A 17,938-nucleotide genomic window follows, 5' to 3' on the forward strand; every position below is an offset into this window, starting at 1 on the left:
AAATAAAACATATTTCCATCTGACAACAGATTGGATTTTTGGATTTCCCCTTTATATCTTCATTATTATACTGGGTTAATATTATTTATCTTTAGTCTGACCTGCATATAACTTTAAGATATGAATATGATTGTGGTGATTATTTCTGAATAAAGATGTTTATGTATTTTGATGAACATTTTAAATGTTCTTACTTTTTGTTTGTCCACATATGGTCAATTTACAACTTCCTGCCCGTTTGTATGATAAAGGGTCACTTGTTTACACTGTTGTACATTAATCTACTGCAGGAATGTCTGCCTGTTAATCACATAACTGTCCAATTTTTCACTTCACAGGCTTCCAATCTGGCAGGTGACTTACAAACAGCTGACTTTGACATTGTTAGGATCAAATAATTCAAGAGAACGGCTTTGGATACTGCACTGGCTCCTAGCTAGAACATTCACCTTTCCAGGTCCTCGATGAGCTGATTGAGTAACTTCAGCCACACCTCTACCAGTTGGTTGTCGGAGACTTTGGCTGAGATGGCAGTTTTAAAGGCCTCCAGGTTGGATTGCTGAAACAACAACAAATCATTGGGTGAGGATTACGTTGCCCCCAGAGTATGACAGACTCCTGCTGGAACATGAACGCACACGTTACACACTCCACTTGAACAGATTAGGATTTAACGGCTGCACAACTGTGCGAGCAATCAATCACAAAGTTGAGAAAACAAAAAAGAGTGGATAAAACAGAATTACCAGGCGGTGAGCAATGAAGAGGATGATGTTGACAGAGTCCAGGCGGTGGCTGATGTCTTCCCAGTATGAGGTAACCACCACCACCGGCTTAGTGTTGGCCCAGGGCAGGTAATAATAATGGTTACCTAAAAAAAAAAAAACTCCAGACATTAAGAAAAGAAGTTCTTTATATGTCTCAGTTTGTTAGTAGCTCAGTGAACTCACCATCAAATACAGCACAGCTGTACTGAGTGGTGGACGCCAGAGGTTTGCACGTGGCGTCCAGTTTGTTGCCGTAGTTACCGATGCTGATCTCAAACTGGATTGGTTCACCAGGCTCCTGAATCATGGTAGCGCTGTGGAAGACGGCGCACAGGCAGTACTTCCTCCTCCTCTGGTACTTCTGATGGAGAGAAAAAGAAAGCAACAAAAAGACTTAAAAGGAGAAAGAACGTCTTCTACATACATGACACCCCAAACACATTTGGGGTCAATCAACGGGTCAATGAGGAATTATGAGGAGATGAGGAGATCTGTTCCTCAACCACACCTGTCACGTATAACTCAGTGGATCAATAGTTACAGTACCTGAGCCACCAGGATGTCGTCACTGTGGATGTTGTCGACAGTTTTGTCCACTTTCCCCTCCAACTTTGTGGCCAGCTCCACCATGATCCTCCCACGGTACGCCACTCCTTCTCCCTGTGTGGGGACGACACATGTAGGGCCTTTTAAAACCAAATGTGGGGACAATAACAAAGGTGAAATTTGAAAATTTGCAGACGACTTCTTCTACCTTGCCAAAGTTGAGATCCTCATAGGGATCTGGCAGCCCGGTGAACTCTCTGGGGCTGCCGTACAGGTTGACAAAGCACGGCCCAAACACGGGCAGGAAACCCACCTCGGACTGACCCGTCTTAGCTGGAAGAGAGAGACAGACACTGAATCAACTCTTGAAATGACTCCAGTGAATCTCAGCAAAGCTTGAATTGTTAGTAATGCCAGTGCTGCTTCATTTGAGGCGGTGGTGGCGGAAAGCGTGTGGCAGGCACTACGACAATAAAACGGTTACGCATTCAAATTACTGTTTACGACTATTGCCGTGCAAAACATGTTTTTTTTTTTTTTTATCATGCAACACAGAGCAAAAATAAGAGCATGGGTGAACCTTCAAACGATGATATTTCCACATTTCCTGCATGTTCCTCTACGCCAGGAGAAAAAAAACACAATTCAAGTACCATTTAAAAGTGAACAGATATAATGACAAAAAACAAGGATCTTTCAGACTTATTAGGCAGTTTATTTTGAGGGATTCTTCAATACCTTCTATCTCTCCACCAGAGGAGGCAATCTTGGCAAGGTTCAGGTACGTCGTACCAATGGCATCATTCCCTGTCAAGCGATCCCTGCAACCACACATACACACAGTATGACACAGTAAACTTTACACTGTACATACACATGAATCTGCAACCATGTGATTAACAGCACTGTTGTGTTTTTGCTTTGTCGCCACTTAACAGTGGGAACTGTTTTCAACACCTTCTGTTTTTCTAATATTTGGTCCTGCACTTATTTCCCCTCAGACTTCCTGGAGTTATCAGGCACCAGAAAAGCGCACGCACGCACGCACGCACGCACGCACGCACGCACGCACGCACGCACACACACACAGACAGACAGACCGACAGACAGACAGACACACAGACAGACATGTCTTCACCTTAAAATGTATCACGTAAAATGTGTCTTTTACGTTATGGGGACTTGATTTTTGTCCCCATAAAGTGTATGAGTAAACAGATTTAGGTCCACACAACATAAGGTATACCAAATACACACACACAATAATGGAAATGAGCTGCGACATGGTGCCAACAGGAACCCAGAGCATGTTATTAAGGGGAAGGGAAGAGCCTGCACAGCGATGAGTCATATGCCACTGCATTATTCTCATGTGGTTGTTGGTGGGACATGGATTCACACACACACAAACACACTGGTTTCCATGACTTCAGAGGACATTGCATTGACTTGCATTCATTTCCTGGAGACTTCACTCTAACCTGAATTATAACTACTACTGACCTAATCCTAACCCTGAACCTAATCTTAAGCCTCAGCCTAACTTTAACCCTTAGTGCTACGTGGCATAGATCTGTGCCGCAGGTGCACCCTTTCTGGAATGCGGGTTTTTTTTTTTCGTCCTCTAAAAAAAAATGGGGTGATAGTGATAATTGTGCAAAAGTCACAAAATGAACAGTGACGTATTTCTAATCTTTGCTCCAACATTTCAAGTACTTTTTGCTCAGATGAGTTTATATAGCTGGTGTAAACGAGGCTAAGCCAATGCTTTAAGCCCCTCCTGATGTTATTTATTTTTACATGCAGCGTGTCCTGTTTGTGAATCAAAGTTGGAGACAGAGGTATTCCAATCAAACACTCTGTAGATTTATTTTCTTTGTGCACAGTGCTGAGTTGTTTCAGTGGAATTAACAAACAAACAAATAGACATACTGATGTGTACAGACTGACACAAACATTTCTCTCTCTATTTTGCTTCCGGCAGTGGAACACCTGGCCAGGCAAGGTTTAAATTTAAATTAGATTTTCTATAGGATGTAATGTAAGACACTCTATATTGCACAAAAAGTCAATATAGAGATGATCCATAGGAGATGATTAAGAACTTGAAACTGTGAGGGAAATGACTAGAAGACAATGCAGTTTTGCTGTACTTACCAATCAAAGACTGTAAGTTTGACAGACTCACACATGGAGGGGAACTTTAAAAAAAAAAAAAACACACACAAAAGATCCAGGTTAAACTGAGGTTTTAGCGGAAAACATCATTCCATCCTGACGCTTTGTTACCTTCACTTGAAGGTGCAGGATCTGGTTCCATTCAGGGTTTGCGTTCTTCTCAATGATCTGAGTGCACAGCTGCAGAGACAACAAGAACAACACACATCAGTTTCTTTTTTCTCCCTGCTTACTTATGTTTAACACTGCATTTTAAAAAAAGGGGGAGAAACGATTGGGGGGGAAACCTTTTTGCCTGCGAAGCGAGCTTCTAAGAAAGGATCCACCAGGTTCTTCTTGTTTCCATCTCCTCCAAAAATCCCTTTCAGCGACTGAACAAAGGCATCGTCCACTGGAATTAGAAGGAATTCATTACTTAGTAAAAAATAGAGAGAAACAGTATATAATTTAAGGGTGTGGATCTGTGTAACAGCTGCAAAGATGAATTAAAATTAATTAAGTTCTTCACTTTTAGAACTTAAAAAAACATTTAAAACTTCGAATATTAATAGGTATATGAAGACTGAGTCATATTTTATCTAAAGACAAATGTATTTTTCTTGTTTTGATCGGGGTTTTGTTTTCTAAATCAATATTTTGTTACTGTACTCAAGTAGGAAATTCACATATCTATACTTCACTTCGTTATTTGGATTTCTTGCAACTTTTACGCCACTACATTTCCTGTAACTCTCTGTTACTCGTTACTACCAAATACAATCAGAAAAAGAAAAGGTATTATGGTCTGTATTTACTGTACATAGAACTAGTCTTGATGAGCTGCTTTACACTACAGTTTTCACCCATTCACACGCTGCAACATGGGGTTAAGTGTCTTGTTTAAAGACACATATAGACTAGCAGAGCCAGGAATTGAACCCACAACCTTCAAAGTAGAAAGACAACTCGCCCTACCACTGAGCCACCATGGCTCAATCCTTACTCCTCGGTTTTTTTAATACTTTTACTTCTAAAATTGAAGTACCTTTTATATCTATAAATTACTTTTTATACTTGGTACAATAAATGTCATGTACTTTAAGACTTATAATTAATATTATAAAAAAAAAGTGACTTCAACATCTACCAAAGTCATTTTCTGGTAAGATACTTGTACTTTTACTTTAAGTGTCCCTTTAAGGTACTTAAAAAGGTAATGTAAATCTGGATTTCTGTTATTGTAAGGATATTTTAGTGTAGAAATATTACATATTTTATCTTCAACAGTGTTTTTTTTTTTCATGTTGATGAAGAGGTTTTTGAGAACTCATTATTCTTAAAACAAAAACATCTGTTTTAAGCCTGACTCTGATCAAATGCACCCAAACTAAAAAGGATCCATATGATTAACAGTAGAGGAGGTGAAAATTGACAGAAGGCTTCTCTTTTCTTTCAAATCAAATCAAAAGACTGGATCCTGTGTATCTATGGCTCGACTCACTCTGAGGAATGTCTTCAGCCCTGAAGACCTTCAGTGAGAGTGTGGCCCATCGCAGAGTCACACCGGCCGGCAGCAGCAGGTTACTCTCTATGTCGTCCTGGTCGTCGCTACACTCCCTCTTCTCCACCTTCATAGTGTTTGTGACATAAAAATAGGAGTGAACAGAGTCCATGAAGAAAAAAAAGAGAGCAAGAGAGAGGTGTAGCCACCTTATTTACATATGGATGAAGAGGAAAAACAGTGCGTGTGCGTATCTCTCTCGTACCGGAGGTTCATCTCCTGTTCCAACGACAAAGAGGCTGACTTTGAGGTAGCCTTTAGCTCCAGAGTTGGAATCATCTGGGTCATTGAGGAGAAGCCACTTCCTCATGACACAGTGGGCTGAAACAGGACAATTATGTTGTCATTATTATTATTATTATTACTGTGATAGCAAGGAGAATTCTCACATTTAAAGAAAAGAACCTGGAAGTAATGTGTGTGTTTGTGTCTAATTGTATGTTTGCCTTTTTTTAAATCCACCTTTGTCTCTGTTTTATTCTTATATTATTGTATTTACTGAGAAGCACAGCAGTTTCATTGTGTACCTGATTTGAAAATAAAGGTTCAACTCTGTTATTCAATACTATTGTTTCTGAAATTTCATTATAGCCACCCTAATAAATTAAAAACCTAACAAATAAATATTATACTCTATAAAACACCTACAGTAATAATGTATAATATCGATCAAAATTTACTGCATGTTAAAATAGTGTGTTAACAATTTAAAATGAAGAAAAACAAAGTTCTATTGAGAAAAAACCCTGTAGTTGTACATAAACACCAGATTTTGCATGTTAAATTTGAAATTTTAATAGAATAAAACATATTTAAAGTAAAATTAGTTTGAGTCTTTGTCTCAATGTCCAAAAACAGGCCAAAAAAATGGAAACTATGTAAAAAAAAAAAATTTAAAGTAGCTACTTTACAACAACAACGTCACATTTTCAAATTATAGTCCGTCACAGTCCTGTGCAAATGTAAATGACACACAAATCAAGCTCACCTGGTTCATCGTAAATATAACCGACGTCCAGCTAAGTGAGAAAAAGAGAAGAGAGATCAGACAGACTAACATGAACCAACACCAGCCACACTTTTTACATATTATTTAAAACATCACAATGGGAAGAGGAAAAGGACAAGCAGGGAACCTTGAATTCTCCCATGAGACTGTCGGCCCTCAGTGAGTAAGAATCATATACCTGAAGAGACAAATTTACAGTTACACACTTTGTCATTTGCATTTGTAAGTTCATCTAAAATGATGAGTTTTTACACAGTAGTCTGCATGTGTACACAATAGTAGTAAAAGATTTAAAAAAAATTTAAATCAAACCTTAATGAGTATTTTAGTTACCGTTGTTTACAATAGACTAAAAATAAATAAAAAAAAGAGAAGACTCTGAAATGCACAACCTGACATTAATGTTTAAGAACATGCATGAAAAAATGTTAAAATATTGTAAAAATAAAAGCCAAAGACACAAAAATATGTCGAGGTGTGTTTAAGGGTTAAAAAACCCCAAAAACAAACATACAGTTTACATGTTCATACAGAGGAACAGAGGGGAAAACAATGACACATCATTCTTACCCGGAAGCTTATTTGCTTATCAAACAGATCAGATGGCAGCATGTTGACATTATAGAACAACATCTGTAAATAAAATAAAGAAAAATAATAAGAAAAAAGAAAAATATACATTAAATACAAACAGTTTATGTTTTAATGTGAAGTTTTAAAATGTGAAAGTGACAGCACCTCGTCAAAGTACGGGTTGTTTCCCCTCCTGATCCTCGTCCTGTGGGTTTGTCCACACGTGCTGACTTTCACCACGGGTTTGACATTGTTCCCCGACAACTGACGAGCCTGGATGATCCGAACACGGATCTTAGAGACAGAGACAGAGTCACTGTGTCAGAGTGGGCAACATTTTTCATTGTTGACCACCGCTTTCTGGCTTTTTGTGTGAGTGAACTTAATATTTATTTATTCATTTATTTACTTAAAGCTGCACCATGCAACTTTCATTGATCAGGGCCCGGGGAATTACACAGTGGGACGAGGACCTATTGGAATTCCTGGAATTTACCTATTTTTTTTTCCCGTAAGAATCACATTTAAGCAGAATACATAAAAGTGGCCAAGCGTCAAAAAAAACAAAAAACTACACACATTGCACTGACATGACGCAATGGCCAATCAGCGTTATAAATGTACGAAATGATCCCGCAGCGCGATAGATGCAATGGTCACAGATCACGTTTGGTGTGAACACAGCATAAATTACACGAAACTTGGTGGAAACATGTCACAGCACAAGACGAACAAAAAAGTCAATTGGGACCATGGCCTCAACTCAACAGGAAGTTGGCCATTTGGCGTCCATCTTGGCGATTTACACGTGAACAAATTGAGCAAACTCATCTGAGCATATTAATCATACCAACATAAAAAACTGCTGGATTGGATAAAATGTTCTAGTCTTGATTTTCAGAAACTGTGAAACTCACCTGGAAGTCTTGAGGTTTATTGGCCAGTCGGTGGCGACCCTGTGCTCTGGCTAGTCGCTTACGCAGGTTCACCGTCTGACCAGAGGGCGTTGTGCCCCCTGCAGGAGTAGTTGTACTTCCATCCAGCTGAGTCTCATTCCCCTCACCACCCCCGTCACCATCACCACCGCCGCCACCTAATCAACAGAAAGACGAAAACAATGGAAAGACTGTGTCGTGTACTTTAAATCCAACTTGGCAGTAAATCATCTCACCAGTGTCCATCGTAGTGTCTCCTACTTGAGGGTCATTGGGGTTTGGTGCAGCGTTTGGTGGAGGATCGTAGCCAATCACAAGGTCGATTGTTGCCTGGAAGAAAATAAATTGTCCTAAATAAATAAACAGCCTTTCGAGTACAGTTTCTTAATTAATAATGAGAGAGAATATAACTCACTCCGATATTCTGACCACTTTCGTTGAGCAATGACACGTTTTTGGACGGTATCGTTCGGGTTTGACCCGAGGCGAGGTCTCTCAAAGAGATCTTAGTCGATCCAAGAAACCTGTCAAGTACCACAAAGTGAGGAAAACATTTAATAATACACAAATAGCTATATAAATAATGTAAATATCCACCATCAGATATTGTAACTTTGTGTGGTTTAGACAGATCGTTCATTTGAAACATGTTCAACACATTTGTTTCGTTTCATCATGTTTTAAAAGAAAAAAGGCAGTAATTATAAACTTATATGTTCCTATAAAACACGACTCAATTTATCAACTTCATTATCTCATCAAACAAAATACTTACATAATATTTTATACAATGTTCTTAATGTTCTCAGTGAAGCACAACATTTTTTAATATTTCTGTCTTTAAACACGACTGTTTTCATTACCGTCCTGAATTAAGCTGCTGTTCTTCATCCTTACATTTATTTCAAATGTGTATTTTGTATATTCTTTTAAACTGATTTATGTTTTTAACGCTGCTTTAATTAATCCGTTTCGTATCATCAGTATTGCAATGTACGTTTTTAGATGTGCTAAAAGCTGTTAAATCTTTATTTAAAAGGTATTTTATTTGTTTATATTTGTCAATTAACTAATCATAATGACACTTTTTTGTTGGATGCATATCAGATAGGTGTTGATTAAACAGGTGCTGTTCAGTTTTAGGATTTATTTTGGTGAGAACAGTGGACGAAACATTAGAATAACTTCTCAGTCTGTCATTGGAGTCGGTATTAATAACATCAGAGATGCACTGGCGCTCTGTGTGCTGAAGTCACATCCACAAAAGGGGCGCATATGCACACGCACACACACACACACACACACACACACACACACACACACTAGTCTCCACCTAGAGCTAACAGAACGTGCCTGCTCAGACAAACAAACGTACCTCATGAGCCACAACACAGTCATCACAGCACAGAAGCGCCCAGCCTGTGCTTCAGAAGTGGTCATTTAACAACACTGAAAACCTGAAAGCTTCACAAAACTCTGTTTAACTAGTAAACTTTGGAGTATCACTATATAGGCTGCTTTTTTTTAAAGCATGCTGACTTTAAGCCTTGTTCCTGGGAAATTATTCTTATTTTGGGTCAATAAGAAAAATAATCATCGCAAGCAGGTTTTGCACATGAAAAACAATTTTGAAGGAATCAGTTCTTCAAACTGCTCAATCAACTAAAGCAAAACTCATTTTAAGTCAACATTTCTTGCATGACAGTGTTTCTTTGCCTATGATAAATACAACTTTCTTAAACTTTATTCAGTTTTTGGCTAGTTTTTCCTCCCTCCCCCCAGTGGCACCTTCCCCTTTTCATCAAACAAGATCTGGCTTGTTTCTAGAGGCTTATACAGTGTTTGCAGTGCACTGGCTACTGAAAAGCCTTTATCTTCCTCTGCATACATACAGTACATCAAACACTTCCTGTAAAGCATGTTATTTACAACATTTCCTGGAGTAATTATTAACTCTTAAATAAGTAAAACTTGTTTGTGTAACACTGGGGAAATTGATGTATAACACCCATAAATATGTTTGAATAAAAAGGTACAATTGCTGTAAGATGAAATGTTTTTTCTTGTCTGAAAATATGGGCGTCTGTTTACGGAGACGGCCGCTATCTTGTGGTACCATGATTCTACAGAAGCCTGAATGGACCAATCAAAGCGTTTTTTTGCATTTTGAGGCGGAGGCTCACGACACAAATGAAGGAAAGACTCCACCCATGCACACATGGTGCATAAACCAACGTAGGAGAAGACAACGAACGGTAGACGGCAAGAGTGTAGAGGTTTATGAAAGCGTTTCCAGAGTGTACAAAACGTTTAAACTAAGGCCTTTCAAAATGGAGGACCATACAAATTATGTAGCCACTTCAAGAGCTCAATGGTGTCAGGTGGTGCTAGGTATAAAAACTTTGAGAACCACTGGTTTAGAACATCTAAAACTATCTATGGTAACCTGTGGAGATATTGGACAACTCAACGTGCTGGTTGATGCTTTCTGGTATGCGAGGGCCACTGCAGCTCCTGGACGTGTGAGCGGATCATTCCGCAATCTCACCATTAGATAGCAGTAGATATTACACACTGAACCTTTCGGTAGAAAATAAACTATCTATTCAGAGTCACATGGTTGGATTGAGAGAACACATACATACGTTTAAGGTAGAGTTGTTTTGCAAAATGAACTCCAAAGCAGTTTATTGTTGCATGAGGTGTTATGTTGTGCCTTTATATGCCACAAAAACATTACACGGCTTAATGTGAAGTATGTTTATACTCAGCAAGTTAACATTTTTTATATATATATATATATATATATATATATATATATATATATATATATATATATATATATATGTATATATATATATATATATATATATAGAGAGAGAGAGAGAGAGTTTCTGATTGAATTTCCTGGGATAGAGTCATGCTCTGACTATGGACCGTTTGTCCATTGTAAGCTCTGAATTAAACACGGCACTAGAAAACCATTACAGATTATACATTTTTCCTCCATTTGCCAACACGTTTTATTGACCTAGTTTGAAAAAATACATGTGATCTGAGAAGAAATGGCCGAGAGAAGCCATTTTAGTTTAAATCGAATGACTTTAAGATGATTTCAAAGTGTTTTATGTAAAAAAATAACTAAAGATACAGTAAATAAACATTAGCAAAGTTAGAGATCAAGATCTTGTCTTAAAATGATAAATCAGTATTTTTAACTCCTGTGTGCTGTGTTGTTAAATCGATGATTTTCTCTAAGGACTTTGTTGTGGGAAAGTGAGCAAATTACAAAGCGAAGCAAACTTTAGTTAATGGCAAGAAAAAGTGGCAAACACACTCTTGATTTTGTAGACTTAAGCAAACATAGTGGGTAAAATGTCCCAGCTGACAGCCATGATTTTGGAGGGTGTGAGCCTCCACGTTTCAGGTTGTTTACCAGCACAGGAGGAGATCAGTCAGCACTATGTGTCAGTACCTCATACAACCACACTTCAAACAACCTAAACTATCCCTTTAATACCCATCAACACAACATCAAACTTGCAAATTCAATCATTTCATACCCAATAGCTCAACTCCTTGCATAAAAGGCCGAAAGAATGAGCAACACAAAACTTACTCAGGAAAAACAGCTGCATATCATGTTACGACCATTTAAGGTCACCAGACACAGAGTTAAGTTAGACAGAGGAGAGAGGATGGGGAGTTAGTGTTTTGGCAGCATAAGGAGTTCAATATGAGGATTCTCCATGGGATTCAGTGACTCTATAAACCTGGTATGTAGCCTCAAGGGAGTGAGTCACAATCTCACACACAATGATAATGTTTCCCCCAATAGCACTGTCAAAGTGATCCAAACAGGAATGTAGACGGAGCTTACAGCTGCACGCCAACACCTGCTTCTGTCTCCAAACTTTCATACAACTTTCAAAAAGGTCCAGTGTGTTAAATACTGGTGAAGATACATGTACTTAATTTCTTCTAAATGTACAATCATTGGATAGTATGATTTTATTTACAGTAGGGCTGGGTCAGGGTAAATACTGATATTTTACAGTCCCTGACAGTTTCACTCGCCGGGCGTCACTACTTCATGTCTCCTCACGGTGGCGCTGCTCAAATGAATGAGGGGAAACTTGGGGGTGAAAGTAACCTGGCTGAAGAAGGGAGTTAACACTAATGAACAATCTCCAACACATTTGGAAGGGAAGGAAGAGGTAACGTGGGATATGTACTTAGCAATAAATGCAAAGAACATCTATCTGCCTGTCCATTTATTGCATCCTTGTCCAAAGGTGTGCTTGACAGATGACTTACTAAAAAGGCACGAGTGTGTGCGGTGCCAACTTTGACTTTGCTTGGATAAGAAGTACAAGAGATACCTGTATCAGTAGAAATGCGACATAATTATATATCACTAAAAAAAAGCCACTTTCACACAAAAACACACACATAAATAGGCACATATTGAATGATTACTGCACTAGTTTAATTCATTCCAGTTAGACGTGGTTCAGTTGTTGTGTCGCTCCAGAATTCAGGAATACTTTTCTGAACGCTATCAAACCCTGATACCAGACACTGCTGAACATCTACAGTGCCTTCTATAATAACACGGTTCTGTAAGAGTTAATATTGTGAACAGATTAAGGAAGTCATGCTTTTTTTTCCTCCCCCAATTGTTTCCAGAGTGAACATGCAGACGAAAACAGAGATTCAGAGATTCAGGAACCGGAGGAAAAAATTCCTCCGGTTTCTTACAATTGCAAACACTCACCCTCAGGCAGAGTGAAGTTGAACAGTCAGTGCTGGATGCAGTTACATTTTTTCCCCCCATTGTCATGAATGGAAAAACAGAGTGATGCTGCTTCAGATTTGTCGTCATACACAAAACACATTGAACTCCTCTCCGGAGTTTAAGCTCAGCCTAGTGATTATATTTACCAACGTGAGAGGGTGAAAGGAGTGACGTTCAACACAAGCAGCTCTGATAGTCCTTCTTGGCTGCAAAAAAGTAAACACCCATCCTGCTGAAAAACTAAATTTCCTGCCACGAATGAATGTTAGGACAGATGAATGTGATTATGCACAGCTCAGATCTGTAACTGCAGTGTGAAAAATTCCCTGACAATTCTGTGATAATCGCCATTATATTACATTTATCAAGTGCTGCAAATAAACAAAAGGTTCTGTACGGAATATCTGGACACGCGGACGCCTGACTGTGCTTTTTATAAGAAAGGAAATTAAACAATTACTTTGTCTTCCAGCAAAGATGTATGATATCTGAGGATTCTAAGAAAAAAGTGTAATATATTCATGGAATATAGTTTGAACAATACTTTCCCATGAAAACCAAAGTCCTTTAAACCTCACAGAAGGGTCAATAATTACAGAAAAATGTCTTTCTATGCTGAATTTTGAACTATAAGTCTATTTAAAATGTATAAATAACATATCTAGCATTGATAAATGCATGAGCTATCCACAATTAGTGTTTCTGAGAAAAGAGAGTGTACTTTTTGGAGAAAAACCCATCCACTATCCAGATTGATATTAATAGATTTTATTTAAAGAGAAAATGGCAAGAACATTCTGAAACTGTTGTTTATTATAGAGCTATTTCCTGTATGTAATATAATAAAAAAAAGCCTATACAAAGCATAAAAAAGAACTGGAACAACTCTTTGTCTTACGATTATTTATATCTACAATCACCCCCCCCCACCACCCCAATTCCTTCAATTTATGTTGCCATGGCTACTGGGATTGCCCAAAACAGCTGGTGGAACAGAGTTTTTAGAGTGAGGAGAACTCCTGCTTTGGTCCCACTGCTGTAGATCTTGAGGGAGTGTGTCAGACGAGGCCGGCCCAGTGGAAAACTTTACTCAGTTTAAACACTGGCTGGAAAAAGGCTCCTCCCTCATTTATGACTGTCCCATGCAGTGAGAGGAAACTTTAACTCAGTAAAGCACATGAGCTCAAATACATGTATATACTGTATATTCTGTTTGTTTGTCTTTTTTGATGATTTCCCAAGTGACAACATCTTTGTTTTGCTTTCTCTCGACAGATAACACTTTGATCATAGTTAATTAGTGATGTCGTGGAAAACATTCTTTGTGGAGAGTCTTAACTGTTTCCATATGTGATCCTGGCTTAACGTGGAAGCAACAGCCTTGAACTCTCATTTGGAGAAACTCAGAAAAAAATAGTATACTACTGGTTTTTCCTTAAAGCTCTTAAAGGGGCAGTTACATTTTTTAGTCAGTGTGTCAGAAGAACTCAGACATGATTTAGGCAGGGTTCCATTTGTAGTCGGAACATGGAATTTCCAACTTGGATACTCACCAAGCCCCAGCTATGGCTTCCAAACAAACAAACACTGCTGTTTTTTCACTCAATAGCACTTCTGTTGTATTTGTATCACAGTAAATCCTAGTCATTGACATTATACTGTTTAATATTTAACCACAGACATGTTGTCTATGCTGTTTGTGCGCTCAAAAAATACCATGTATCAACTGGTATTGCTAACGATGACTATCCCATGATGTCACTTGTATACACCCCTGCTTCAGAAAAACCTGAAGACTGAAAAACTATCCTGAATCTATCACGGTTTCATTCTGCTATTTTGTCTTATTTGATCGCTTTTTCTAACCCTTTGTTTTTGTAAAGCAATTCTGCTCAACTCCTAATGTATTTTTAACGTCCTATTTCACAAACTTGACTTGAAAGCAGTACCTAAAGCACTCACTCCTCTGCCGAGTACTTCCTTTCCCCTGACTGTTCCCAGTCACAATGCCACACATTTCCCAACAAGACAGAGTGAAGACAAACAGCAATTCATCCGTCCACATTGCCCAATCAGGATCAGACATCCCACGTCCCAATGCAACAAGCCTCAGCATGGCAAACAGGGTGTGAGGGTGTAATGACGGAGCCAACTGCATAACTCAAACACTGGGTAGCTATGAAAATATCTCACTTAGTCTCAGTCCTTGTAGAGTAGTTTGTCAGACTTTACAACTATTTATCTTGACAAATTCTTTACCAGATATTTTGCTTTAATTTTTTTTAAACCACTTTAAGTGTTGCTTCATGACAGATCAGATTACAGTGTGTTGAAACTGTGAGTAATGTGTAAAAACACGGACTTACACTGACGTGAATAAGACACAAAGACCTGGACACAATTCTGGCAATTCTTTAGACAAGGGGTCTCAAACTAGTCAGTCAGAAGGGGGGTGTCAAGTGAAAAAAAGGCTTTTGGAAAAATAATAAAATTAAAAGCAACTGTTCCATAATGTGTGCTAAATTATATCACAATTCTCCATCATCTTAAGTCATTTCACAAAATTTGTGACCATAATTTCACAGAATTTCAAAGTAAAAGTGTAAAATGTGTTGATATTGAAACGATATATTGTTCAAAGTAAAAACAGTTACGATGGAAAATGAATCTATTACTAAAAAAAAACTTTAACTTATAATAAGGGGCAGGGCACAGGTGAGTTTGAGACCTCTGCTTTAAACTCTAAGCTCAATATTAACACGAGTTACTTTTTATATGTCGTCAACAAAGAATTTGTTTCATAACAAAGCTTAATTTTTGCATCAGTGGTGAGGCAGTTTTTATGAATAATTCACTTCAAATCTTGCTGGTTTAATAGTTTGTTTGTGAAGGATAATAACAGCTAAATGCTGAACTCACACTCACACACGTCAACAGAAATGTTAAGTATCGTTGTACTACAATTTTTACTTTTATACAGTGCCTCAAGACATTTTACATGTTAAGGTACTGTAGAAAGGAGATGAGAGACGCTACGTCATGCTAACACTCAGACACAACACAACACAAACAATGCCGTTAAACAAGGTTGTTCTCCTCATTACTGATGTTAAATGCCATATAACAATGGTTAGCAACATTAGCAAGTCATACACAGTAGGCCATGACAGCTAACCTCTGATAGCCACCTCCAGCACCTCCAAAACACCTGATGTGATTTGTTTCTGTTTCTACGCACTCCGGTCAAAATTACTCAGCTCCACTCTAAATACATACATTGGTATTATTACAGTAGAAGAGTATTTATAATTTTACTACCAGAGAAAGCTTGCTTACCACAGTTTGAGAACCATGGTTTAAAGTCTGTTTTTTGAGAATACAGGCTTTATTAAAGTATTGCCTTGCTTGTTTTTTGCTTTTCTGGATCACCTTCTTGCTTTAAAGTACCTTGGTTACCTGACATACATGTGATCTTTTTTTTTGCAGTTTGGATGCGTCACTTGAGCAACCAGTTAAATCTACTTTTTTGGATCAATAAAGCCGTCTGAATTTCTAATCTGACTCAGCATGGATTACGATAATCCCAGTTGTTGCATAAACATTAAAACACAGGCTCACCGTGTATGTGTGTTTGTGTGTACTTACTTGTCTTTCCCAAGCGTTTCATAGTCTTTCACAATCACATCGATGTAGGCGCTGGTGTCCAGCGGCGTGCCCTTCAGGTCAAACTCGAGCACCTGCCAAACAACACGCGGGAAAAAACACACGCTTTTGTTTTGAATAGCTGCGGAGCCTTAAATTTACACAACTTACAAAGTATTGATTTGCCTACTCAGCTAGTGACATGCAAAAACTGTTATCAGACCACTATCACTCTCACTCACTTCATTATGTGTCAATGCAGTAAAAACACACAGTGAAGTCGTGTGATGTCTTGTACTGTATCTAAAAAGTGACAACATCTTTCCAGTTCTATCAATTAATCAATACATTTTTGCTTTTCTAGGCTCTTTGTGTAAAAATCAAAGTAAATGAAGAAGTAGGTGATGATGTTTACATGTGTGACACTGTTTGTGCAAAGAAAATTGCGAAATAATCAAAATTGCAATATGAGCCAAGGGCAATAACCAAATGCAAATAACAGCAGTTATTTGATTGAGACAAGAACTATGACAGACTCCAGACGGATGATTTTTGTATGAAAATGATCACAATGTGATTTTTTTAGTTTGTAGATTTTACCTCATTCCATACAGGATTCACTTCACTGTCAATGCATTTGGTTTTCTTCTTTTCCTCTGAAAGGGAAGATGAATATTTTTTCACAATATGTAAAAAAAACTTTTTGGCACTCATTCAAAAATATTGGGTTCTCAAGGTTTGGACTTCAACCAAGTCTAGAAATCACCTGAAGGCATTTCTTTCAAGTTATGACTTTAAAACAAGCTGATTTTGGACTAAATCTGCTGTTGTTTTTAATATCAGTGGGTGGCAGCCATTTTAGTTTTAACAAAGCAACAGGAGCTGCCACACCTGGAGTTGATGAGGAGGAGGAATTAAAACAGCTGAGAGCAACTACCACATTGTCTCCAGGAGGAAATGCCATTTCTTCATCATCCAATTCTTTTTAACTCGCAGACTTAATAAGCACAGTTTCCCTGCAACTCCGCTCTCATATTTTCCCCTTCATTATATTTTCATTCCCTCTATTAAAATCACAGTATACAGATCCAAACATGTACTGGCTGCAGTTTACTTGTTGGAATTGGTTGTGACATGTTGTGCTTTTCTTTTTTCATTTAATAATTCAAAAAAGTCCACTTAGTGTTTTGCTGGTTAACAAAAGACACTTCAGTTTTCATGAAAACCACAGTAAAAAAAAAACCAACACTTTAAAGTCCAAAGAATTATGTCATGCATAAGTACAACAAAAAAAGGAAAACATAAAGGTACGTTTTAGTTGCTATGATACTTTACATTTCTCTGTAAAACCAAACTAGATGCAAAAAAGTCAGTTTCAGAGTAAAACTTACCTTTAAAGATCACAGATGTGATTGGATCAGGAGTTCCAACCTTCTTTTTGGGCAAACCTTTAGCTGACTCTACAACAACCCGCAGCATGGTGACAAGGAGGCAGGGGAGGAAGAAGAAAATTAAACCAAAATTCAATTATTCAATCAAAAACTAAATGTCTGAGCTGAGCAGGACTGTAACACTGAGGCACAGTCACTGCCCCATCACTGAAACACACACACACACACAGACACAGAGGAAGTCCTGGTGGTGGTGGAGAAGGGGGCGGGTCATGGGAGTGTAATTACTGCTGCTGCCATCCTCTGAGTACAGACATGGAAGACTATGGAAACATTTTCTATACTTGGAAAAGTTCTACATTAAAGCAATTGTATTTAATATACATTCTTAGGTTTTAAAAAGCGTGTTTCTTCAGCCAGAGACAGTAAATAATAAGATTTCACGTCATACAGACTGTATATGAAGAGTTATTCACATGTTACTTTTCCTGTGTCTCCATCTAGTGGCTATATCAGGTAATGACATGTATATCAACATGGGTCCAGCAATTCTTCTTCT

At 38.1% G+C, this 17,938-nt stretch overlaps 1 protein-coding gene across 1 annotated transcript in view; it reads right to left on the bottom strand.

Annotated features, from left to right (window-relative positions):
• Positions 1 to 17,587, bottom strand: part of LOC131448213 (myoferlin-like) — a 33,256-nt gene extending 15,669 nt beyond the window's left edge. The window contains exons 1-22 of the mRNA XM_058620473.1: positions 17,380 to 17,587; positions 16,589 to 16,644; positions 15,992 to 16,083; positions 7,964 to 8,072; positions 7,785 to 7,878; positions 7,531 to 7,706; positions 6,779 to 6,907; positions 6,611 to 6,673; positions 6,168 to 6,218; positions 6,020 to 6,050; positions 5,237 to 5,352; positions 4,972 to 5,098; positions 3,779 to 3,882; positions 3,603 to 3,671; positions 3,471 to 3,514; positions 2,052 to 2,134; positions 1,894 to 1,932; positions 1,522 to 1,646; positions 1,314 to 1,427; positions 951 to 1,128; positions 747 to 871; positions 450 to 559 (exon numbers count right to left, since the gene is read on the bottom strand). Of these exons, the coding sequence (XP_058476456.1) occupies positions 450 to 559; positions 747 to 871; positions 951 to 1,128; positions 1,314 to 1,427; positions 1,522 to 1,646; positions 1,894 to 1,932; positions 2,052 to 2,134; positions 3,471 to 3,514; positions 3,603 to 3,671; positions 3,779 to 3,882; positions 4,972 to 5,098; positions 5,237 to 5,352; positions 6,020 to 6,050; positions 6,168 to 6,218; positions 6,611 to 6,673; positions 6,779 to 6,907; positions 7,531 to 7,706; positions 7,785 to 7,878; positions 7,964 to 8,072; positions 15,992 to 16,083; positions 16,589 to 16,644; positions 17,380 to 17,467 (2,123 nt within the window). The 5' untranslated portion in view covers positions 17,468 to 17,587. The remainder of the gene's footprint in view (positions 1 to 449; positions 560 to 746; positions 872 to 950; positions 1,129 to 1,313; positions 1,428 to 1,521; positions 1,647 to 1,893; positions 1,933 to 2,051; positions 2,135 to 3,470; positions 3,515 to 3,602; positions 3,672 to 3,778; positions 3,883 to 4,971; positions 5,099 to 5,236; positions 5,353 to 6,019; positions 6,051 to 6,167; positions 6,219 to 6,610; positions 6,674 to 6,778; positions 6,908 to 7,530; positions 7,707 to 7,784; positions 7,879 to 7,963; positions 8,073 to 15,991; positions 16,084 to 16,588; positions 16,645 to 17,379) is intronic.
• Positions 17,588 to 17,938: the final 351 nt, after the last annotated feature.

Source organism: Solea solea, chromosome 21 (assembly GCF_958295425.1).
Source record: "Solea solea chromosome 21, fSolSol10.1, whole genome shotgun sequence".
Lineage (NCBI taxonomy): Eukaryota > Metazoa > Chordata > Actinopteri > Pleuronectiformes > Soleidae > Solea > Solea solea.